The sequence below is a fragment of the Petromyzon marinus genome, chromosome 68 (assembly GCF_048934315.1).
Source record: "Petromyzon marinus isolate PM22_M1 ecotype Great Lakes invasive population chromosome 68, UKy_Petmar_22M1.pri1.0, whole genome shotgun sequence".
Lineage (NCBI taxonomy): Eukaryota > Metazoa > Chordata > Hyperoartia > Petromyzontiformes > Petromyzontidae > Petromyzon > Petromyzon marinus.
The window spans coordinates 8,351,444-8,378,977 of record NC_133734.1 but is presented as its reverse complement, the minus strand read 5'-3'; the positions used below and the strand labels follow the sequence as shown (position 1 = coordinate 8,378,977).

General features: G+C 48.7%; 1 protein-coding gene across 4 annotated transcripts in view; it reads right to left on the bottom strand.

The window, feature by feature from the left end:
* The window catches only part of PTEN (phosphatase and tensin homolog), a 54,482-nt gene extending 30,725 nt beyond the window's left edge, over positions 1-23,757 (bottom strand). For 2 of the 4 annotated variants that reach the window (XM_076054905.1, XM_076054902.1), the window contains exons 1-3: positions 23,595-23,757; positions 19,504-20,911; positions 496-1,373 (exon numbers count right to left, since the gene is read on the bottom strand). In XM_076054905.1, the coding sequence (XP_075911020.1) occupies positions 496-519 (24 nt within the window). In that variant the 5' untranslated portion in view covers positions 520-1,373; positions 19,504-20,911; positions 23,595-23,757. Of the gene's footprint in view, positions 1-495; positions 1,374-19,503; positions 20,912-23,380; positions 23,561-23,594 lie in introns of those variants that run through there. The other 2 variants (XM_076054904.1, XM_076054903.1) reach the window with 2 other exon arrangements.
* Positions 23,758-27,534: the final 3,777 nt, after the last annotated feature.

The following is a 27,534-nucleotide window of genomic DNA, read 5'->3' as shown; positions in this document are numbered from 1 at the left end:
CTCTCCCACCGTGTCTCTCTCTCCCCCCGTGTCTCTCTCTCCCCCCGTGTCTATCTCTCCTCCCGTGTCTCTCTCCTCTCGTGTCTATCTCTCCCCCCGTGGCTTTCTCTCTCCCCCCGTGTCTCTCTCTCCCCCCCCCGTGTCTCTCTCTCCCCCCCCCGTGTCTCTCTCTCCCCCCCCGTGTCTCTCTCTCCCCCCCCGTGTCTCTCTCTCCCCCCGTGTCTCATTCTCTCCCCTCATGTCTCTCTCTCCCCTCATGTGTATCTCTCCCCCCGTGTCTCTCTCTCCCCCCGTGTCTCTCTCTCTCCCCTTGTCTCTCTCTCCCCTCATGTCTCTCTCTCCCCCCCGTGTCTCTCTCTCCACCCCCCCGTGTCTCTCTCCCCCCCGTGTCTCTCTCTCCCCCCCCGTGTCTCTCTCTCCCCCCCGTGTCTCTCTCTCCCCCCGTGTCTCTCTCTCTCTCCCCCCATGCATCCATAACACTGGGTAACAGGATACAGGTGAGGTCCAGGTCGAAGCCATCCTCCTGGAATCGCCGCTTCTTCTTGCTCACAATCTCCTTCAGGACCTTGGACGCCATTCTCCTCCTGCTCCACCTCCTCCTCCTCCTCCGCCTCCTCCACCTCCTCCACCTCCTCCTCCTCCCCCCCCTCCCACGCCGACCATCAGACGTCCACGGTCACGTGGACGAGGACATCCGGCGATCCGGGGGGAGGACGGGAGAAGCGGCGGCCTCCGGCAACCTCCGACAAAACGCGAAGGGGCGGTGGTGGTGGGGGGGTGATGGTGGGGGGGGGGGGGGAGTGGGGGGAGTGGGGGGGGTGGGGGGGTGGGGCCTTCACCGGCTGGCGCCTCGCAGCGGACGACTCATGGGCGAGCGAGCGGCCGTGCGTTTCGTCTCCGCGTGTCTCGGCGAGTCTCTGCAAATCTCCGTGTCCCTCAACAGCCTGTGCCCGACGAGTATCCCCCACAGTGTCTCTGCGTATCTCCGTAACCTCCCCGAGAGCGTGCAACCGAGGATCTTGCTGCTGCGTCTCTCCGATGGGGCGTCCCGGCCCGGCCTACTCCTCGGCACGACCGCGAGGGCCGCGAGGCATCGACGCCTCACGCGGGATCGGCATCCTCACCGCGGCACCGGCTTCCGTGACCTCTTCATAGACAGCCCGCCGCCGCCACTGCCGCCCCCACCTCCTCCTCGTCGTCGTCGGCGGCCTCCTCCTCCTCCTCCGGATCCTCTTCTTAGTCTCCCCGCGGTGACATTCGCTTGGCGGGCCGGCGAACCTCCAGGGGGAGTCGGGGGCAAACGCGGGCGGACGGGGAGCGAGGGGGAACGGAGCTTGTGCCGGGTGCGGGGTTCAACTGGGACACTCCTCGTTCTGGGTGGACGGGGGGAGAGTGAGAAGGGGGGAAAAAAACTCGTGAAGAGCCGCACACGGAAACCGGAAGACTCACACAGTAACAGAGACCCATAGACTCACACAGTAACATAGAGACCCATAGAGTACCATAGAGACCCATAGACTCATAGACTCACACAGTAACATAGAGACCCATAGACTCACAAAGAGACCCATAGACCCACACAGTAACATAGAGACCCATAGACTTACAAAGTAACAGAGACCCATAGACTCACACAGTAACATAGAGACCCATAGAGTACCATAGAGACCCATAGACTCATAGACTCACACAGTAACATAGAGACCCATAGACTCACAAAGAGACCCATAGACCCACACAGTAACATAGAGACCCATAGACTCACACAGTAACATAGAGACCCATAGACTCACACAGTAACATAGAGACCCATAGACTCACGAAGTAACATAGAGACCCATAGCCTCACGAAGTAACATAGAGACCCATAGACTCATAGAGTAACATAGAGACCCATACTCACAAAGAGACCTGTAGACTCACAGTAACATAGAGACCCATAGACTCATAGAGTAACATAGAGACCCATAGACTCACACAGTACCATAGAGACCCATAGACGCACACAGTAACATAGAGACCCATAGACTCATAGAGTAACATAGAGACCCATAGACTCATAGAGTAACATAGAGACCCATAGACTCATAGAGTAACATAGAGACCCATAGACTCACACAGTAACATAGAGACCCATAGACTCACACAGTAACATAGAGACCCATAGAGTACCATAGAGACCCATAGACTCAGACTCACACAGTAACAGAGACCCATAGACTCACAAAGAGACCCATAGACCCACACAGTAACATAGAGACCCATAGACTCACACAGTAACATAGAGACCCATAGACTCACACAGTAACATAGAACCCATAGACTCACACAGTAACATAGAGACCCATAGACTCACGAAGTAACATAGAGACCCATAGACTCACGAAGTAACATAGAGACCCATAGACTCATAGAGTAACATAGAGACCCACAGACTCACAAAGAGACCTGTAGACTCAGAGTAACATAGAGACCCATAGACTCACACAGTAACATAGAGACCCATAGACTCATAGAGTAACATAGAGACCCATAGACTCACACAGTACCATAGAGACCCATAGACGCAGACAGTAACATAGAGACCCATAGACTCATAGAGTAACATAGAGACCCATAGACTCATAGAGTAACATAGAGACCCATAGACTCATAGAGTAACATAGAGACTCATAGACTCACACAGTAACATAGAGACCCATAGACTCACACAGTAACATAGAGACCCATAGACTCACAAAGAGACCCGTAGACTCATAGAGTAACATAGAGACCCATAGAATCACACAGTAACAGAGACCCATAGACTCACACAGTAACATAGAGACCCATAGACTCACACAGTAACATAGAGACCCATAGACTCACACAGTAACATAGAGACCCATAGACTCATAGAGTAACATAGAGACCCATAGATGCACACAGTAACATAGAGACCCATAGACTCACACAGTAACATAGAGACCCATAGACTCACAAAGAGACCTGTAGACTCAGAGTACCATAGAGACCCATAGACTCACACAGTAACATAGAGACCCATAGACTCACAAAGAGACCTGTAGACTCAGAGTACCATAGAGACCCATAGACTCACACAGTAACATAGAGACCCATAGACTCACATACAGACCCATAGACTCAGAGTAACATAGAGACCCATAGACTCATAGAGTAACATAGAGACCCATAGACTCACACAGTAACATAGAGACCCATAGACTCACACAGTAACACAGAGACCCATAGACTCACACAGTAACATAGACACCCGTAGACTCACAAAGAGACAAGCAGACTCACAAACAGACCCACAGATGCACACAGTAACACAGAGACCCATAGACTGATAGAGTAACATAGAGACCCATAGACTCATAGAGTAACATACAGACCCATGGACTCACACAGTAACATGAAGACAAATAAACTCGCACAGACCCATACTCACACAGAGACCCATAGACTCACACAGAGACCCATAGACTCACACATTAACATAAAGCCATAGACTCACACATATACCCGTAGACTCACACAGAGACCCATAGACTCACACAGTAACATAAAGTTATAGACTCACATATATACCCGTAGGCTCACACAGAGACCCATAGACTCACACAGTAACATAAAGATATAGACTCAGAAATATACCCGTAGACTCACACAGAGACCCATAGACTCACACAGTAACATAAAGCCAGAGACTCATACAGATACCCATAGACTCACACAGTAACATAAAGACAAATAGAGTCACACATATACCCGTAGACTCACACAGAGACCCGTAGACTCACACAGTAACAGAGAAACAAAAATACTCACAGATACCCAGACTCACACAGTAAGAGACACACTCACACAGACCCACAGACTAACACAGTAACATACAGTGAGGGAAAAAAGTATTTGATCCCCTGCTGATTTTGTACGTTTGCTCACTGACAAAGAAATGATCAGTCTATAATTTTAATCGTAGGTTTATTTGAACAGTGAGAGACAGAATAACAACAACAAAAATCCAGAAAAACGCATGTCAAAAATGTTATACATTTATTTGCATTTTAATGAAGGAAATAAGTATTTGACCCCTCTGCAAAACATGACTTAGTACTTGGTGGCAAAACCCTTGTTAGCAATCACAGAGGTCAGACGTGTCTTGTAGTTGGCCACCAGGTTTGCACACATCTCAGGAGGGATTTTGTCACACTCCTCTTAGCAGATCTTCTCCAAGTCATTAAGGTTTCGAGGCTGACGTTTTTCAACTCGAACCATCAGCTCCCTCCACAGATTTTCTATGGGATTAAGGTCTGGAGACTGGCTAGGCCACTCCAGGATCTTAAAGTGCTTCTTCTTGAGCCACTCCTTTGTTGCATTGGCCGTGTTTTGGGTCATGCTGGAATACCCATCCACGACCCATTTTCAATGCCCTGGCTGAGGGAAGAAGGTTCTCACCCAAGATTTGACGGTACATGGCCCCGTCCATCGTCCCTTTGATGCGGTGAAGTTGTCCTGTCCCCTTAGCAGAAAAACACCCCCAAAGCATAATGTTTCCACCTCCATGTTTGACGGTGGGGATGGTGTTCTTGGGGTCATAGGCAGCATTCCTCCTCCTCCAAACACGGCAAGTTGAGTTGATGCCAAAGAGCTCCATTTTGGTCTCATCTGACCACAACACTTTCACCCAGTTGTCCTCTGAATCATTCAGATCTTCATTGGCAAACTTCAGACGGGCATGTATATGTGCTTTCTTGAGCAGGGGGACCTTGCGGGCGCTGCAGGATTTCAGTCCTTCACGGCGTAGTGTGTTACCAATTGTTTTCTTGGTGACTATGGTCCCAGCTGCCTTGAGATCATTGACAATATCCTCCCGTGTAGTTCTGGGCTGATTCCTCGCCGTTCTCATGACCATTGCAACTCCACGAGGTGAGATCTTGCATGGAGCCCCAGGCCGAGGGAGACTGACAGTTCTTGTGTTTCTTCCATTTGCGAATAATCGCACCAACTGTTGTCACCTTCTCACCAAGCTGCTTGGCAATGGTCCTGTAGCCCATTCCAGCCTTGTGTAGGTCTACAATCTTGTCCCTGACATCCTTGGAGAGCTCTTTGGTCTTGGCAATGGTGATTGATTGCTTCTGTGGACAGGTGTCTTTTATACAGGTAACAAGCTGAGATTAGGTGCACTCCCTTTAAGAGTGTGCTCCTAATCTCAGCTCGTTACCTGTATGAAAGACACCTGGGAACCAGAAATCTTTCTGATTGAGAGGGGGTCAAATACTTATTTCCCTCATTAAAATGCAAATCAATTTATAACATTTCTGACATGCGTTTTTCTAGATTTTGTTGTTGTTATTCTGTCTCTCACTGTTCAAATAAACCTACCATTAAAATTATAGACCTATCATTTATTTGTCAGTGGGCAAACGTACAAAATCAGCAGGGGATCAAAAACTTTTTTCCCTCGCTGTAGACCCATAAACTCACACAGACACGCAAACTCACACAGTAACATCGAGACCCATAAACTCACACAGAGACCCACAGACTCACACAGTAACAGAGTGACCCATAGACTCACACAGTAACAGAGCCATAGACTCACACAGAGACCCAAAGACTCACATAGATACCCATAGACTCACAGATACCCAGACTCACACAGTAACATCAAGACCCATAAACTCACACAGAGACCCACAGACTCACACAGTAACAGAGGGACCCATAGACTCATGCAGGAACAGAGCCATAGACTCACACAGAGACCTACAGACTCCCACAGTAACGTAGAGACCCATACACTCACACAGTAACAGAGAGACCGATAGACTCAAACAGAAACAGAGAGACACATAAACTCGCACAGTAACAGAGCCATAGGCTCACACAGAGACCCATAGACTCACACAGAGACCCATAGACTCACACAGTAACATAAAGCTATAGACTCACACGTATACCTATAGACTCACACAGGGACCCATAGACTCACACATTAACATAAAGCCATAGACTCACACATATACCCTTAGACTCACACAGAGACCCCATAGACTCACAGATACCCATAGACTCACAGAGACCCGTAGACTCACACAGTAACATAGACGACCCAAAGACTCACACAGTAAGAGACACTCACACAGAGACCAACAGACTCGCAGAGTAACATAGAGACCTAGAAGAGGGACCCATACACTCACTCAGTAACACAGAGCCATAGAGACCCATAGACTCGCACAGTAACAGAGAGACCCGAATACTCACAGAGACCCGTAGACTCACACAGTAACAGAGCCATAGGCTCACACAGAGACCCATAGACTCACACAGAGACCTACAGACTCCCACAGTAACGTAGAGACCCATAGACTCACAGACACCCATAGACTCACACAGTAACAGAGACCCATAGACTCACAGAGACCCATAGACTCACACAGCAACAGAGACCCATAGACTCACAGATACCCATAGACTCACACAGTAACAGAGACCCATAGACTCACAGAGACCCATAGACTCACAGAGACCCGTAGACTCACACAGTAACATAGACGACCCATAGACTCACACAGTAAGAGACACACTCACACAGTGAGCAACACTCACAAATAGACCCCCAGAATCACACAGTAACATAGGAATCCACAGACTCGCACAGATACCCAGACTCACACAGTAAGAGACACACTCACACAGACCCACAGACTAACACAGTAACATAGACCGATAGACCCACACAGAACCCACAGACTCACACAGTAACATCGAGACCCATAAACTCACACAGACACCCACAGACTCCCACAGTAACAGAGGGACCCATAGACTCACACAGAGACCTACAGACTCCCACAGTAACGTAGAGACCCAAAAACTCACACAGTAACAAAGAGACCCATAGACTCACACAGTAACAGAGAGACCCATAAACTCGCACAGTAACAGAGCCATAGGCTCAAACAGAGACCCATAGACTCACACAGAGACCCACAGACTCCCACAGTAACAGAGGGACCCATAGACTCACATAGTAACAGAGAAACCAGAATACTCACAGATACCCAGACTCACACAGTGAGACACACTCACACATAGACCCATAGAATAACACAGTAACATAGACCCAGACAGTTACCCACAGACTCACACAGCAACATCGAGACCCATAAACTCACACAGACACCCACAGACACACACAGTAACAGAGAGCCCCATAGACTCACACAGTAACAGAGCCAAAGACTCAATCAGAGACCGATAGACTCACACAGTAACATAGATACCCAAAGACTCACACAATAACAGAGACCCATAGACTCACACAGTAAGAGCCATAGGCTCACACAGAGACCCATAGACTCACACAGAGACCTACAGACTCCCACAGTAACGTAGAGACCCAGACACTCAAAGAGACTTATAGACTCACACAGGAGGAAAGAGACAAAGGCTGACAGTAACATAGAGAGACTCACATAGATACTCATAGACTCACACAGAGACCCATAGACTCACACAGTAACATAGAGCCATAGACTCACACAGATACCCACAGACTTACACAAAGAACCCTTAAACGCACACACAGACCCGCAGAGTCACACAGATACCCATAGACTCACACAGTAACATAGCGACCCATAGACTCACACAGAGACCCACAGACTCACACAGTAACATAGAGACCCACAGACTCACACAATAAGAGAGACCAATAGACTCTGAGAGAAAGACACAGACTCACACAGTAACATAGAGCCACTCACACAGATACCCATAGACTCACATAGTCGCAGAGACCCGTAAACTCACACAGAGACCCATAGACACGCACAGAAACATAAAGACAAATAGACTCACACATAGACGTGTAGACTCACAGATACTTAGACTCACACAGTAACATAGACGCCCATAGACTCACACACAGACCCGTAGACTCACACAGTAACATAGAGACACAGACTCACAGAGACCGATAGACTCACACAAATATCCATAGACTAACACAGACCCAGAATCATACAGTAACATAGAGACCCATAGACTCACACAGAGACTCTAAGACTCACACAGATACCCATAGACTCACAAAGTAACATAAAGACAAATAGACTCACAAACAGATGCGTAGACTCACACAGTAACATAGAGACAGACTCACACAGAGACCGATAGACTCACACAAATATCCATAAACTCACACAGACCCAGATTCATACAGTAACACAGAGACCCATAGACTCACACAGAGACTCGTAGACTCACACAGCTACCCATAGACTCACACAGCAAAATAGAGACCCATGAACTCACAGAGACCCAGATTCATACAGTAACATAGAGACCCATAGACTTACACAGTAACAGACCCATAGACACACAGATACCCATAGACTGACACACAGACTCGTAGACTCACACAGAGACCGATAGACTCACACAGTAACACAGAGCCATAGATTCACACAGAGACCCATAGACTCACAGTAACATAGCGACCCATAGACTCACAGATACCCATAGACTCACACAATAACATAGAGACCCATAAACTCACACATAGACCCACAGACAGTGATTTTTCGTGATTTTATTTTTACCTACGTGACTTTACCGAATAGAACCAAAGAGTATGGATCCTTGCAGTCACGAAAGCTTCAAATCTAGAACCCACAGACTCACACAATAACAGAGACCAATAGACTCTGACAGAAAGACACAGACTCACACAGTAACATAGAGCCACTCACACAGATACCCATAGACTCACATAGTAGCAGAGACCCGTAAACTCACACAGAGACGCGTAGACTCATACACAGTAACAAAAGAGACCCACAGACTCACACAGTAACATAAAGACCAAAAGACTCGCACAGTAACAGAGAGACCCATAAGATGCACAGATACCCATAGATTCACACGGATACCCACATATTCACGCAGAGACCCGAAGACTCACACAGAGACCCATAGACTCTCACAGTAACATAGAGACCCGTAGACTCACACAGAGACCCATAGACTCACACAGTAACATAGAGACCCATAGATTTACACCGTAACAGAGACCCACAGACTCACACAGAGACCCAGAGACTCACACAGTAAAATAGAGACCCATGAACTCAGAGACCTATAGACTCACACAGGAAGATAGAGAAAAAGACTGACAGTAACAGAGACAAATAGACTCGCACATAGCCAAATAGACTCACACAGTAACATAGAGACCTGGAGACTCACACAAAGACACGTAGACTCACCCACTAACATTGGGACACACACTCACACAAATATCCATAGACTCATACAGACCCAGATTCATACAGTAACATAGAGACACATAGACTCACACAGAGACCCACAGACTCACACAGAGACCCACTGACTCACACAGTAACAAAGACTCACACACAGACGCGTAGACTCACAGATACCTATAGACTCACACAGTAACATAGACGCCCATAGACTCACACACAGACCCGTAGACTCACACACAGACCCGTAGACTCACACAGTAACATAGAAACCCAGACTGACACAGCTACCCGTAGACTCACACAGCTACAAATAGTTTGAAGGTGTTATGGCCAAAACGTCGTGAGAATTTTATTTTATTATGTTTTATTTTTATAATTTTATTTGCATTCTACTTGACTTTACCGAATGAAACCAAGAGGAAGCTACCCATAGATTAACACAGTAACAGAGACCCAAATATTCACATAGTAACATAAAGACCCATAGACCCACAGAGACCCACAGACTCACACAGTAACATAGAGACCCATAGACTCACACAGGAAGATAGACCCATAGATTTACACCGTAACAGAGACCCACAGACCCACACAGATACCCATAGACTCACAGAGACCTGTAGAATCACACAGTAACATAGAGACCCGTAGACTCACACAGAGACCCGTACACTCACACAGAGACCCGTAGACTCACACAGAGACACGTAGACCCACACAGATACCCATAGACTCACACAGAGACCTGTAGAATCACACAGTAACAGACCCGTAGACTCACACAGAGACCCGTAGACTCACACAGAGACCCGTAGACTCACACAGAGACAAGTAGACTCACACAGAGGCCCATAGACTCACACAGAGACCCATAGACTCACACAGAACCGTAGACTCACACAGAGACCTGTAGACTCACACGGTAAAATAGATACCCATAGACTCACACAGCTACTCAGACTCACACAGTTACCCATAGACTCACACAGCTTTCAATAGACTCACACAGCTACCCATAGACTCACACAGCTACCCATAGATTAACGGAGTAACAGAGACCCAAATATTCACACAGTAACAGAGACCCAAATATTCACACAGTAACATAGAAACCCATAGACTCACACAGAGACCCATAGACTCACACAGAGACCCATAGACTCACACAGAACCGTAGACTCACAAAGAGACCTGTAGACTCACACGGTAAAATAGATACCCATAGACTCACACAGCTACTCATAGACTCACACAGTTACCCATAGACTCACACAGCTTTCAATAGACTCACACAGCTACCCATAGACTCACACAGCTACCCATAGATTAACGCAGTAACAGAGACCCAAATATTCACACAGTAACAGAGACCCAAATATTCACACAGTAACATAGAGACCCATAGACTCACACAGAGACCCATAGATTAACACAGTAACAGAGACCCAAATATTCACACAGTAACATAGAGACCCATAGACTCACACAGAGACCCATAGATTAACACAGTAACAGAGACCCAAATATTCACACAGTAACATAGAGACCCATAGACTCACACGGAGACCTATAGATTAACACAGTAACAGAGACCCAAATATTCACACAGTAACATAGAGACCCATAGATTCACACAGAGACCCATAGATTAACACAGTAACAGAGACCCAAATATTCACACAGTAACATAGAGGCCCATAGACTCACACAGAGACCTATAGATTAACACAGTAACAGAGACCCAAATATTCACACAGTAACACAGAGACCCATAGACTCACACAGAGACCCATAAATTAACACAGTAACAGAGACCCAAGTATTCACACAGTAACATAGAGACCCATAGACTCACACAGAGACCCATAGATTAACACAGTAATAGAGACCCAAATATTCACACAGTAACATAGAGACCCATAGACTCGCACAATAACACAGACCCATAGACTCACACAGAGACCCAAATATTCACACAGTAACGTAAAGACCCATAGACCCACAGAGACCCACAGACTCACACAGTAACATAGAGACCCATAGACTCACACAGGAAGATAGACCCATAGATTTACACCGTAACAGAGACCCATAGACTCACACAGTAACGAAGAGCCCCATAGACCCACAGAGACCCATAGACCCACAGAGACCCATAGACCCACAGAGACCCACAGACTCACACAGTAACATAGAGACCCATAGACTCACACAGGAAGATAGACCCATAGATTTACACCGTAACAGAGACCCATAGACTCACACAGTAACGAAGAGCCCCATAGACCCACAGAGACCCATAGACCCACAGAGACCCATAGACCCACAGAGACCCACAGACTCACACAGTAACATAGAGACCCATAGACTCACACAGGAAGATAGACCCATAGATTTACACCGTAACAGAGACCCATAGACTCGCACAGTAACGAAGAGCCCCATAGACCCACAGAGACCCATAGACCCACAGAGACCCATAGACCCACAGAGACCCACAGACTCACACAGTAACATAGAGACCCATAGACTCACACAGGAAGATAGACCCATAGATTTACACCGTAACAGAGACCCACAGACTCACACAGTAACGTAGAGCCCCATAGACCCACATAGACCCATAGACCCACAGAGACCCATAGACTCACACAGGAAGATAGAGACAAAGACTGACAGTAGCAGAGACAGACTCACAAATATACAAATACTCACAGGGCGCCCAGATTCATAAAATAACGTAGATACCCATAGACTTACACAGTACCAGACCCATAGACGCACAGATACCCATAGACTCATACAGAAACAGAGAACCATAGACTCACACAGAGACCCACAGACTCACACAGTAACAGAGAGCCCATAGACTCACACAGAGTCCCATAGACTCACACAGAGACCCGAAAACTCACACACAGACCCATAGACTCACACAGTAACATAGAGACCCGTAGACTCACACAGAGACCCATAGACTCACACAGTAACATAGAGACCCATAGACTCACACAGAGACCCATAGACTCACAAAGAAACATAGAGACCCATAGATTTACACCGTAACAGAGACCCATAGACCCCCACAGATACCCAAAGGCTCACATAGAGACCTGTGGAATCACACAGTAACAGAGACCCGTAGACTCACACAGAGACCCGTAGACTCACACAGAGACCCGTAGACTCACACAGGAACCCATAGACTCTCACAGACCCGTAGACTCACACAGACCCGTAGACTCACACAAACCCGTAGAATCACAGAGATCTGTAGACTCACACAGTAAAATAGATACCCATAGACTCACACAGTTACCCATAGAATCACACAGCTACCCATACACTCACACAGCTACCTATAGACTCACACAGCTACCTATACTCACACAGCTACCCATAGACTCACACAGCTACCCATACACTCACACAGCTACCTATACTCACACAGCTACCCATAGATTAACACAGTGACAGAGACCCAAATATTCACACAGTAACAGAGACCCATAGACTCACACAGTAACATAGAGACCCATAGACTCACACAGATACCCATAGACTCACACAGTAACGTACAGACCCAGAATCACACAGAGATCCACAGACTCACACAGTAAAATAGAGGACCATGAACTCACAGAGACCTATAGACTAACACAGGAAGATAGAGGAAAATACTGACAGTAACAGAGACAAATAGACTCACACGTAGACCCATAGACTCACACAGTAACATAGAGACCCGTAGACTCACACAGACACCCATAGACTCACACAGTAACATAGAGACCCATAGATTTACACCGTAACAGAGACCCAGACCCACACAGATACCCATAGACTCACACAGAGACCCCATAGACTCACACAGTAACAGAGACCCAAATATTCACACAGTAACAGAGATCCATAGACTCACACAGAGACCCATAGATTAATACAGTAACAGAGACCCAAATAATCACACAGTAACATAGAGACCTATAGACTCACACAGAGACCCATAGATTAACACAGTAACAGAGACCCAAATATTCACACAGTAACATAGAGACCCATAGACTCACACAGGAAGATAGACCCATAGATTTACACCGTAACAGAGGCCCATAGACTCACACAGTAACGAAGAGCCCCATAGACCCACAGAGACCCATAGACCCACAGAGACCCATAGACCACAGAGACCCACAGACTCACACTGTAATATAGAGACCCATAGACTCACACAGGAAGATAGACCCATAGATTTACACCATAACAGAGACCCAGAGACTCACACAGTAACGAAGAGCCCCATAGACCCACAGAGACCCATAGACCCACAGAGACCCATAGACCCACAGAGACCCACAGACTCACACAGTAACATAGAGACCCATAGACTCACACAGGAAGATAGACCCATAGATTTACACCGTAACAGAGACCCACAGACTCACACAGTAACGAAGAGCCCCATAGACCCACAGAGACCCATAGACCCACAGAGACCCACAGACTCACACAGTAACGAAGAGCCCCATAGACCCACAGAGACCCACAGACTCACACAGTAACGAAGAGCCCCATAGACCCACAGAGACCCATAGACTCACACAGTAACGAAGAGCCCCATAGACCCACAGAGACCCATAGACCCACAGAGACCCATAGACCCACAGACTCACACAGTAACATAGAGACCCATAGACTCACACAGGAAGATAGACCCATAGATTTACACCGTAACAGAGACCCATAGACCCACAGAGACCCATAGACTCACACAGGAAGATAGAGACAAAGACTGACAGTAGCAGAGACACATACTCACAAATATACAAATACTCACAGGGACCCAGATTCATAAAATAACGTAGATACCCATAGACTTACACAGTACCAAACCCATAGACGCACAGATACCCATAGACTCACACAGAAACAGAGAACCATAGACTCACACAGAGACCCATAGACTCACACAGAGCCCGAAAACTCACACACAGACCCATAGACTCACACAGTAACATAGAGACCCGTAGACTCACACAGAGTCCCATAGACTCACACAGTAACATAGAGACCCGTAGACTCACATAGAGACCCGTAGACTCACACAGAGACCCATAGACTCACACAGTAACATAGAGACCCATAGACTCACACACAGACCCATAGACTCCCACAGTAACAAAGATACCCTTAGACTCACACAGTAACACAAATACCCATAGACTCACACAGTAACAGACCCATAGACGCACAGATACCCATAGACACACACAGAAACAGAGAACCATAGACTCCCACAGAGACCCACAGACTCACACAGTAACAGAAAGACCCATAGACTCACACAGAGACCCACAGACTCACACAGTAACAGAGAGGCCCATAGACTCACACAGAGACCCATAGACTCACACAGAGACCCGAAAACTCACACACAGACCCATAGACTCACACAGTAACAAAGATACCCATAGACTCACACAGTAACATAGAGACCCAAAGACTCACACAGATACCCACAGACTCACACAGAGACCTGTAGACTCACACAGTAAAATAGAGACCCATAGACTAACACAAATACCCATAGACTCACACAGTAACGAAGAGACCCAGACTCACACAGAGACCCACAGACTCACACAATAAAATAGAGAACCATGAACTCACAGAGACCTATAGACTCACACAGGAAGATAGAGAAAAATACTGACAGTAACAGAGACAAATAGACTCACACACAGACCCATAGACTAAAACAGTAACATAGAGACCCGTAGAATCACACAGAGACCCATAGACGCACACAGTAACATAGAGACCCATAGACTCACACAGAGACCCATAGACTCACACAGTAACATAGAGACCCACAGATTTACACCGTAACAGAGGCCCATAGACCCACACAGATACCCAAAGACTCACACAGAGACCTGTAGAATCACACAGTAACATAGAGACCCGTAGACTCACACAAAGACCCGAAGACTCACACAGACCCGTAGACTCACACAGAGACCTGTAGAATCACACAGTAACATAGAGACCCATAGACTCATACAGCTACCCATAGACTCACACAGCTACCCATAGACTCACACAGCTACTCATAGACTCACACAGCTACGCATAGACTCACGAAGCTACCCATAGACTCACACCGCTACCTATAGACTCACACAGCTACCCATGGACTCACGCAGCTACCCATAGACTCACACAGCTACCCATAGACTCACACAGTTACCCAGTCTCACACAGCTACCCATAGACTCACACAGCTTCCCATAGACTCACACAGCTACCCATAGACTCACACAGCTACCTATAGACTCACACAGCTACCCATAGACTCACACAGCTACTCATAGACTCACACAGCTACCTATAGACTCACACAGCTACCTATAGACTCACGCAGCCACCCACTCACACAGCTACCCATAGACTCACACAGCTACCCATATACTCACACACCTACCTATAGACTCACACACCTACCTATAGACTCACACAGCTACCCATAGATTAACACAGTAACAGAGACCCAAATATTCACACAGTAACAGAGACCCATAGACTCACACAGTAACATAGAGACCCAAAGACTCACACAGATACCCATAGACTCACACAGAGACCTGTAGACTCACACAGTAAAATAGAGACCCATAAACTAACACAAATACCCATATACTCACACAGTAACGAAGAGACCCAGACTCACACAGAGACCCACAGACTCACACAGTAAAATAGAGAACCATGAACTCACAGAGACAAATAGACTCACACACAGACCCATAGACTAACACAGTAACATAGAGACCCGTAGAATCACACAGAGACCCATAGACGCACACAGTAACATAGAGACCCATAGACTCACACAGAGACCCATAGACTCACACAGTAACATAGAGACCCATAGATTTACACCGTAGCAGAGACCCATAGACCCACACAGATACCCATAGGCTCACACAGAGACCTGTAGAATCACACGGTAACAGAGACCCCTAGACTCACACAGAGACCCGTAGACTCACACAGACCCGTAGACTCACACAGAGACCTGTAGACTCACACAGTAAAATAGAAACCCATAGACTCACACAGCTACCCATAGACTCACACAGCTACCCATAGACTCACACAGCTACCCATAGACTCACACAGCTACCCATAGACTCACACAGCTACCCATAGACTCACACAGCTACCTATAGACTCACACAGCTACCCATACTCACACAGCTACCCATAGATTAACACAGTAACAGAGCCCCAAATATTCACACAGTAACAGAGACCCATAGACTCACACAGTAACATAGAGACCCATATACTCACACAGATACCCATAGACTCACACAGTAACGTAGAGACCCAGACTTACACAGAGACCCACAGACTCACACAGTAAAATAGAGAACCATGAACTCACAGAGACCTATAGACTCACACAGGAAGATAGAGAAAAAGACTGACAGTAACAGAGACAAATAGACTCACACAGTCACATAGAGACCCATAGACTCACACAGAGACCCACAAACTCACAAAAATATCCATAGACTCACACAGACCCAGATTCATACAGTAACATAGAGACCCACAGACTTACACAATAAAAGAGACCCATAGACGCACAGATAGCCATAGACTCGCACAGTAACTTAGAGATCCAATAGACTCACACAGTAACATGAACACAAATAGCCTCACGCAGAGACCCGTAGACTCACACAGATACCCAATTACTCACACAGTACCAGAGACCCATAGACCCACACAGCTACCCATAGACTCACACAGTAAGATAGAAAGAGACTCGCAAAGTAACAGAGACCCATAAAGTCACACAAACACCCATAGACTCACACAGATCCAGATTCATCCAGTAAGAGACCCATAGACTGACACAGTAACAGAGACCCGTAGACTCACACACAGACCCATAGACTCACACAGTAACAGAGCAACCCAAATACTCACAGATACCCAGACTCACACAGTAAGAAACACTCACACAGACCCACAGACTAACACAGTAACATAGACCCATAGACCCACACAGATACCCAGACTCACACAGCAACATCGAGACACATACAGTAACAGAGACCCATAAACTCACACAAACACCATAGACTCACTGTAGCATTGAAACACTCAGAGACCAAGAAAATCACACAGTAACATAAAATTCAATAGACTAACATAGAAACTCAGACTCACACAGTAACAGAGAGCACCACAGACTCATACAGTAACAAAGATAACCCATAGACTCACACAGTAACAGAGACACAACCCATAGACTCACACAGTAACAGAGACACAACCCACAGACTCACACAGTAACAGAGACACAACCCATAGACTCACACAGTAACATAGACAACCCATAGACTCACACAGTAACAGACAGCACCACAGACTCACACAGTAACAAAGACAACCCATAGACTCACACAATAACATAGACAACCCACAGACTCACACAGTAACATAAACAACATATGGACTCACACAGTTACATAGACACAACCCATAGACTCACACAGTAACAGAGACACAACCCATAGACTCACACAGTAACAGAGAGCACCACAGACTCACACAGTAACATAGATAACCCACAGACTCACACAGTAACATAGACAACCCATAGACTCACACAGTAACATAGACACAACCCACAGACTCACACAGTAACAGAGACACAACCCATAGACTCACACAGTAACACAGACAACCCACAGACTCACACAATAACATAGACACAACCCAGACTCACACAGTAACAGAGATACAACCCATAGACTCACACAGTAACATAGACAACCCACAGACTCACACAGTAACATAGACAACCGATAGATTCACACAGTAACAAAGACAACCCATAGACTCACACAGTAACAGAGAGCACCATAGACTCACACAGTAACAGAGACACAACCCATCGACTCACACAGTAACAGAGACACAACCCACAGACTCACACAGTAACAGAGACACAACCCACAGACTCACACAGTAACAGAGACACAACCCATAGACTCACACAGTAACATAGACAACCCACAGACTCACACAGTAACATAGACACAACCCATAGACTCACACGGCAACAGAGACAGAACCCATAGACTCACACAGTAACATAGACACAGCCCACAGACTCACACAGTAACAGAGACACAACCCATATGCTCACACAGTAACAGAGACACAACCCATAGACTCACACAGTAACAGAGACAACCCATAGACTCACACAGTAACAGAGACACAACCCACAGACTCACACAGTAACATAGACAACCCACAGACTCACATAGTAACATAGACAACCCACAGACTCACACAGTAACATAGACACAGCCCACAGACTCACACAGTAACAGAGACACAACCCATATGCTCACACAGTAACAGAGACACAACCCATAGACTCACACAGTAACAGAGACACAACCCATAGACTCACACAGTAACAGAGACACAACCCATAGACTCACACAGTAACAGAGACACAACCCATAGACTCACACAGTAACATAGACACAACCCACAGACTCGCACAGTAACAGAGACAACCCATAGACGCACAGAGACCCATACTCATCGTAACATGAAGACCCACAGACTCACCCATAACACCTCGTCAGTTAACACGACCAGTTACCCCATCACCAACATCATCATCAGCACCATCAGCACGAGCACCATCAGCATCACAACCATCATCATCACCACCACCACCACCATCATCACCACCACCACCACTGTCATCACCACCATCATCATCACCACCACCACCACCATCATCATCACCACCACCATCATCATAATCACCACCACCACCACCGTCACCACCACCATCACCACCATCATCATCATCACCACCACCATCATCATCACCACCACCACCATCATCACCACCACCACCACCATTATCATCACCACCACCACCACCATTATCATCATCATCATCACCACCACCATCATCACCACCACCACCATCATCATCACCACCACCACTATCATCACCACCATCATCACCACCACCACCATCACCACCACCACCATCATCATCACCACCACCATCATCATCACCACCACCACCATCATCATCATCACCACCACCACCACCGTCATCGTCATCATCATCATCACCACCACCATCATCATCAGCAACGCTCACCTCATCAATGTCCAGCCACTTGCTCCCGATTCAGCTCAGCACAGTGCTGTGGGGGGTGACGAGATGGACTTCCTCCACTGCCTCCACCACCTCCTCCTCCACCTCTACAACCTCTGGTGTCGATCTCCAGTGGCGGCACGCAGAGTTTATGTCCAGAGATGGGCGATGTACAGATCCCGCTGCTGTTGTTCACGACAGCGGTGGCAGTGATGGTGGTGATTACGTGGTGGTGGTGGTGAAGATGGTGTTCGTCGAAGGTGGTGGTGTGGTAGTGTTGGTGATGATGATGGTGGTGTTAGTGGTGTAGTGGTGATGTGCAGATGATGATGTGGAGGTCCGGGTGATGGTGGTGTGGTGGTTATGATGATGATGATGTTTAAGGTGATGTGGAGATGGTGGTGGTGGTGTTGTTGATGTTTATGTTGTCGGTAAACTTCCGCTCAGGAGATGTCCCGGGAAGATATCTCTCCAGCCTCTGCGGTGTTTCAGTCTTCCTTCTGAGTCTTCCACAGATCCTCCTCCTGGCTTGGTATCTTCTCAGCTCGATATCTCTCCACCTCAAGATATCTTGTTCCACTGTTCCTATCTTATATCCTACCTTCCGTTACAATAGACCTATCTTATACCTTATATATTGTTCCAATAGGTTGTCTTTTATCCTATATATTTATGTTCCAAAACAGCTATGTTATATTACGTCTTATATAAATCCTCCTGTTCCAATAGGTTATCTTATATTGTCTATCTCCTCTTCGAATAGGTTATATTGTATCCTATAGATCTTATGTTCCAATAGGTTATCTTTAACCTATATCTTTGCCTGTTGCAATAGACCTATCTCATCTAACCTATACGCGTCTTACCCTCTACCTGAATGCCCAACCTTCCACCTGAATGTCCTACCAATAATAAATCTGCGTCAACTCTCACACTCGCTCATCCAAATATCTTCTGCTCTCTATAATCTATCTTCTCCGCCCACTATTTAGCTCTCTATATATATAATCTTACTCTTCAATAGATATGAATCTTCTTAGCTAGCTAGCTACCTATCATCTCCTCCCGTGGTAGAACATCAAACCATATTTCTATACATCTAAATATTACTCTGCGGTTATCTCCCCCTATGTCCCCTAACTTTATTTAAAAAATGTACCCACTCTCTATAATCTCCCAAAGTATAGTCCTTATCTTTCTTTAAATCTCTCCTGCCTCAAGTTACGAGATGGGATCTCCCCCCCCCCACCACCACCTTCCCACTATCTGGCTGTTATCTCCTGATTATATTTAATCTCCTGATGATGATGATATAATATCCTGCTTAACTTCTTTGTCTCGCTCTCTCGAGGGATATCGTCGATCTCCTGTGCACCGGAGGAAGTTGGTTCACGACCCGCGATGGTAACCGCTGGATGCAGAGACAGACAGACAGCAGGGAAGATATTGTTATTGTTGTTGGCTTATCTTGTACTCTCTGCTTTCACAATAAACCCTCAATTTCTACATCTCTAACTTCCTCTATCTCTCTCTGTATCTCTCTATATATCTCTGTAGCCCTCTGTGTATCTAGCTCTGCATCTATCTCTATGTATCTCTATATATATCTCTATCCCTGTGTATCTAGCTCTGCATCTATCTCTATGTATCTCTCTATATATCTTTATCCCTCTGTGTATCTAGCTCTGCATCTATCTCTATCTCTCTGTATCTCTCTCTATATATCTCTATCCCTCTGTGTATCTAGCTCTGCATCTATCTCTATGTATCTCTATATATATCTCTATCCCTCTGTGTATCTAGCTCTGCATCTATCTCTATCTCTCTCTGTATCTCTATATATCTCTGTATCCCTCTGTGTATCTAGCTCTGCATCTATCTCTATGTATCTCTATTTATGCATCTCTCTCTCTATATCGCTCCCTGTGTATTGATCTCTGTGTATCTGCCCCGTCTAATACAGAGAGATATTTAGACTTCGATTCAAATCCAGAGGGACCATCTCCCTCTCTCTTATCCCTCTCCGTGTATCTCTCTCTGTCTCTCTCTCTCTCTCTGTGTGTCTCTCTCTATCTGTCTCTCTCTGTCTGTCTCTCTCTGTCTCTGCGTCTTTCTCCGTCTGTCTCTCTGCGTCTCTCTCTGTCTCTCTCTGTCTGTCTCTGTGTCTCTCTCTCTGTCTCTCTCTGTCTGTCTCTCTCTGTCTTTCTCTGCCTCTCTGTGTCTCTCTGTCTGTCTTTGTGTCTCTCTCTATCTGTCTCTGTGTCTCTCTGTCTGTCTCTCTGTCTCTGTGTCTCTCTCTTTGTCTGTGTCTCTGTGTCTCTGTCTGTGTCTCTGTCTGTGTCTCTGTCTGTGTCTCTGTCTGTGTCTCTGTCTGTGTCTCTCTTTCTCTCTCTGTCTTTCTCTCTTTCTCTGCCTCTCTGTCTCTCTGTCTGTCTCTGTGTCTCTCTCTATCTGTCTCTGTGTCTCTCTGCCTGTCTCTGTGTCTGTCTCGCTCTCTGTCTCTCTCTTTTCTCTGTCTCTCTAAATATGTGTAGATCTTTCTCTATATCTTTCTCCTGCTCTCTCCTCTCTGTCTATCTCTAGACATCTCTCTAAATATCTCTCTGTGTCTATATCTCTCCAATACAAGACATATTTTAGACTCGCTATTCAGTCGTAGGCCTCACCACTCTCTCTCCCCTCACTCTCCTCACGCTATGTCCAACTCTCTATATCTAAATCTCTATATACAAATAGCTCTATCTCTCCCTATCTGTGTGTCTATATATCTCTACAATATGAAGAGATATGTTAGACTCGCTATTCAGCCGTAGGCCTCACCAACCACTACGTCTCCCGCTCTCTCTCTCCGTCTATCTCTTTATACGAATAGATCTATCATCTCTCTATATCTCTATCTCTGTGTGTGTCTATATCTCTCTATAGATGTTTATATATCTATAATATTAAGAGATAAATTAGACTCGCTATTCAGCCGTAGGCCTCACCAACCACTCCGTCTCCCGCGCTCTCTCTCTGTCCATCTCTCTCTATAGATAGATCTATCATCTCTCTATATCTCTATCTCTGTGTGTGTCTATATCTCTCTATAGATGTTTATATATCTATAATATTAAGAGATACATTAGACTCGCTATTCAGTCGTAGGCCTCACCAACCACTCCGTCTCCCTCTCTCTCTCTCTGTCTCTATCTCTCTATAGATAGATCTATCATCTCTCTATATCTCTCTCTGTGTGTGTCTATATCTCTCTATAGATGTGTGTCTATATATCTATAATATTAAGAGATAAATTAGACTCGCTATTCAGCCGTAGGCCTCACCAACCACTACGTCTCCCGCTCTCTCTGTCTATCTCTCTCTATAGATAGATCTATCATCTCTCTATATCTCTCTCTGTGTGTGTCTATATCTCTCTATAGATGTGTGTTTATATATCTATAATATTAAGAGATACATTAGACTCGCTATTCAGCCGTAGGCCTCACCAACCACTCCGTCTCCCGCGCTCTCTCTCTCTCTGTCCATCTCTCTCTATAGATAGATCTATCATCTCTCTATATCTCTCTCTGTGTGTGTCTATATCTCTCTATAGATGTTTATATATCTATAATATTAAGAGATACATTAGACTCGCTATTCGGCCGTAGGCCTCACCAACCACTCCGTCTCCCTCTCTCTCTCTGTCTCTATCTCTCTATAGATAGATCTATCATCTCTCTATATCTCTCTCTGTGTGTGTCTATATCTCTCTATAGATGTGTGTTTATATATCTATAATATTAAGAGATACATTAGACTCGCTATTCAGCCGTAGGCCTCACCAACCACTACGTCTCCCGCTCTCTCTCTCTCGCCTCCCTCAGCGCCCCACACTCACCCGCCCGCCTTTGTATCTCTCTCCGTGTCTCTCTCTGTGTGTCTCTCTCTCTCTGTGTCTCTCTGTCTGTGTCTCTGTCTCTCTGTGTGTGTCTCTCTGAATCAGCTCCTCCTCCTCCTCCTTGCCAGAGTCGCAGCAGCAGCAGCAGCTGAGCTCTTCCGTAGGGCTGTCTCTGTCTGTCTGTCTCTGTGTCTCTGTGTGTGTCTATCCCCACCTCCTCCTTCTCACGTCCACACGGCGTCTCTCTAGCGCACCTCCTCCTCCTCCTCCACCTCCTCCTCCTCCACCACCTCCTCGTCAGGGCCGTGAGCGAGCCGCAGGCCTCCTCCTCCTCCCTCCACCTCCTCCTCACGGTGACGCCGCTGCCGCTGCTGCTGCTGCCGCCGCCTCAACACGGACACGGGGACCGGGACCCAACATGGCGGCTCCCACCCCCACCACCACCACGAGCCCCTCCCCCCCACCACCACCACGAGCCCCTCCCCCCCACCACCACCACGAGCCCCTCCCCCCCACCACCACCACGAGCCCCTCCCCCCCACCACCACCACGAGCCCCTCCCCCCCACCACCACCAAGAGCCCCTCCCCCCCACCACCACCAAGAGCCCCTCCCCCCCACCACCACCAAGAGCCCCTCCCCCCCACCACCACGAGCCCCTCCCCCCCACCACCACGAGCCCCTCCCCCCCACCACCACAAGCCCCTCCCCCCCCACCACCACCAAGAGCCCCTCCCCCCCACCACCACCAAGAGCCCCTCCCCCCCACCACCACCAAGAGCCCCTCCCCCCCACCACCACCAAGAGCCCCTCCCCCCCACCACCACGAGCCCCTCCCCCCCACCACCACAAGCCCCTCCCCCCCACCCCCACCCCACCACGAGCCCCTCCCCCCCACCCCCACCCCACCACGAGCCCCTCCCCCCCACCAAGAGCCCCCACCACCACGAGCCCCCCCCCCACCACCACCACGAGCCCCTCCCCCCCACCATGAGCCCCTCCCCCCCACCATGAGCCCCTCCCCCCCCAACACCACCATGAGCCCCTCCCCCCCACCACCACCACGAGCCCCTCCCCCCCACCACCAAGAGCCCCCCCACCACCACGAGCCCCCCCCCCCCACCACCACGAGCCCCTCCCCCCCACCATGAGCCCCTCCCCCCCCACCACCATGAGCCCCTCCCCCCCACCATGAGCCCCTCCCCCCCACCACCACCACGAGCCCCTCCCCCCCACCACCAAGAGCCCACCCCCACGAGCCCCTCCCCCCTCCCACCCCAACACCACAAGCCCCTCCCCCCCACCCCACCACGAGCCCCTCCCCCCAACCACCACGAGCCCCTCCCCCCTCCCCCCCCACCCACGAGCCCCTCCCCTCAGCCTCCTCTACCCGAGCCCCTCCCCTCGTGCACACCCCCACCCCCTCACGAGCGACTCCCCCCCGAGCCCCTCCCCTCACCTTCCTCCCTCCCCCCGTGCCCCTCCCCTCAGCCTCTTTTCCCCTCACCGTCGCCCCCCAAGCCCCTCCCCCTCTTCCCCCCCAAGCCCCTCCCCCTCTTCCCCCCCAAGCTCCTCCCCCTCTCCCCGCCAAGCCCCTCTCCCCCCCAAGCCCCTCCCCCAATTCCCCCCCAAGCCCCTCCCCCTCTTCCCCCCCCAAAGCCCCTCCCCTCCTCCCCCCAAGCCCCTCCCCCCCCGAGCCCCTCCCCTCCTCCGCCCCCGTGCCCCTCCCCACTCCCTCATCTCCCTCCGAGCCCCTCCCCTCTCTCCTCGAGCCCCTCCCCCCCGTCCCCTCCTCCTGCCCACTCCCTCCGAGCCCCTCCCCCCGGGGTCCCCACCCTATCCACCCCACCCACCCCCAGCATCCACCCACTCAGCGGTCTCATTTGAGTCGTAGCCCCCGCCCCACTCATTAACATATCCCCCGCCCTGCCAATTATCACAGGCACCGCCCCAGTCATTAACATAACCACGCCTACACGGTTATCTCATTAACATAGCCCCGCCTACCCCCTCCCAATCGTCGCGACTGAGACGGTTCATTAACATAGCCACGCCCGCGCGGTTTGAGCATTAACATAGCCACGCCCACTTCCAATACTACCGAATCGGGACGGGGGGCGGGCGGGTACTCAGCAGGGTGGCCACGCCCCGCAGGCATCTTATTTGCATAGTCACCGCCCACTTCAATGTCCCCGCCCACTTCAATGGTGTCAAACTTTTAAAGTGAATGCATAAATAAACATTACATCACTCGGGTTGGGATGACACAGGGACAGCTGCCACTGGGGGTGTCCCCTAGGCTATAGGACCACACAGCAGCAGCTCACACACTCACTCACCCACTCACTCACCCACTCACTCACTCACTCACCCACTCACTCACTCATCCAACCACCCACCCACTCACTCATCCACCCACTCACTCACCCACTCACTCACTCATCCACTCAATCACTCACCCACTCACGCACTCATACACTCACTTATTCATCCACTCACTCACTCATCCACTCACTTACTCACCCACTCACTCATCCACCCACCCACTCATTCATCCACCCACTCACTCATCCACCCACTCACTCATACACTCACTCACTCATCCACTCACTCACTTACTCACCCACTCACTCATCCACCCACCCACTAACTCATCCACCCAATCACTCATCCACCCACTCACTCATACACTCACTCACTCATCCACTCACTCACTCATCCACTCACTCACTCACCCACTCACGCACTCATCCACTCACTCATTCATCCACTCACTCACTCATCCACTCACTCACTTACTCACCCACTCACTCATCCACCAACTCACTCACTTATCCACACACTCACTCACTCATCCACCCACTCACTCATCTACCCACTCACTCATACACTCACTCACTCACTCATCCACTCACTCACTCATCCACTCACTCACCTACTCACGCACTCATCCACTCACTCACTGATCCACTCACTCACTAACCCACTCACTCACTTATCCACCCACTCACTCACTCATCCACCCACTCACTCATCCACTCACTCACTCATTAATCCACTCACACACTCATCCACTCACTCATCCACCAACTCACTCACTCATCCACCAACTCACTCACTCACTCATACACTCACTCCCTCATCCAGTCACTCACTTACTCACTCACTTATCCACACACTCACCCGCTCACTCACTCATCCACTCACTCACTCACTCATTAATCCACTCACTCACCCACTCACTCACTCACCCACTCACTCACTCATCCACTCACTCACTCATACACTCACTCACTCATCCACTCACTCACTCACTCACCCACTCACTCACTCACCCACTCATCCACCAACTCACTCACTCACTTATCCACCCACTCACTCATCCACCCACTCACTCATCCACCCACTCACCCACCCATCCACTCATCCACCCACCCACTCACTCATCCACCCACCCACTCACTCATCCACCCACTCATTCATTCACTCACCCACTCACTCATCCACCCACCCACTCACTCATCCACCCACTCATTCATTAATTCACTCATCCACTCACTCATCCACCCACTCATTCATTCATTCACTCACCCACTCACTCATTCACCCACTCACCCACCCACTCAATCACCCACCCAATCACCCACCCACTCACCCACCCACTCAATCACCCACTCACCCACCCAATCACCAACCCACTCACCCACCCACTCATCCACCCATTCACTCATCCACCCACTCATTCACCCACTCACCCACTCACTCACCCACCCACTCACCCACCCACTCACTTACCCACCCACTCACCCACCCACTCACCCACCCACTCATCCACCCAGTCACTCATCCGCCCACTCATTCATTAATTCACTCACCCACTCACTCATTCACCCACTCAATCACCCACTCACTCACCCACCCACTCACCCACCCACTCATCCACCCACTCACTCACCCACTCAATCATCCACCCACTCAATCACCCACACGCAAATCACCTCGGATGCTTGGAAAGGATGAATGGGGGGGGGGGAGGACCGGGGAGGAGGGGGGAGGAGGGGGTAGGAGGGGGAGGAGCGAGGGGGGAGTGAGGAGGCAGGGGAGAAGGGGGAGGGGGGAGAAGGGGGAGGGGGGAGGAGGGGGTAGGAGGGGGGT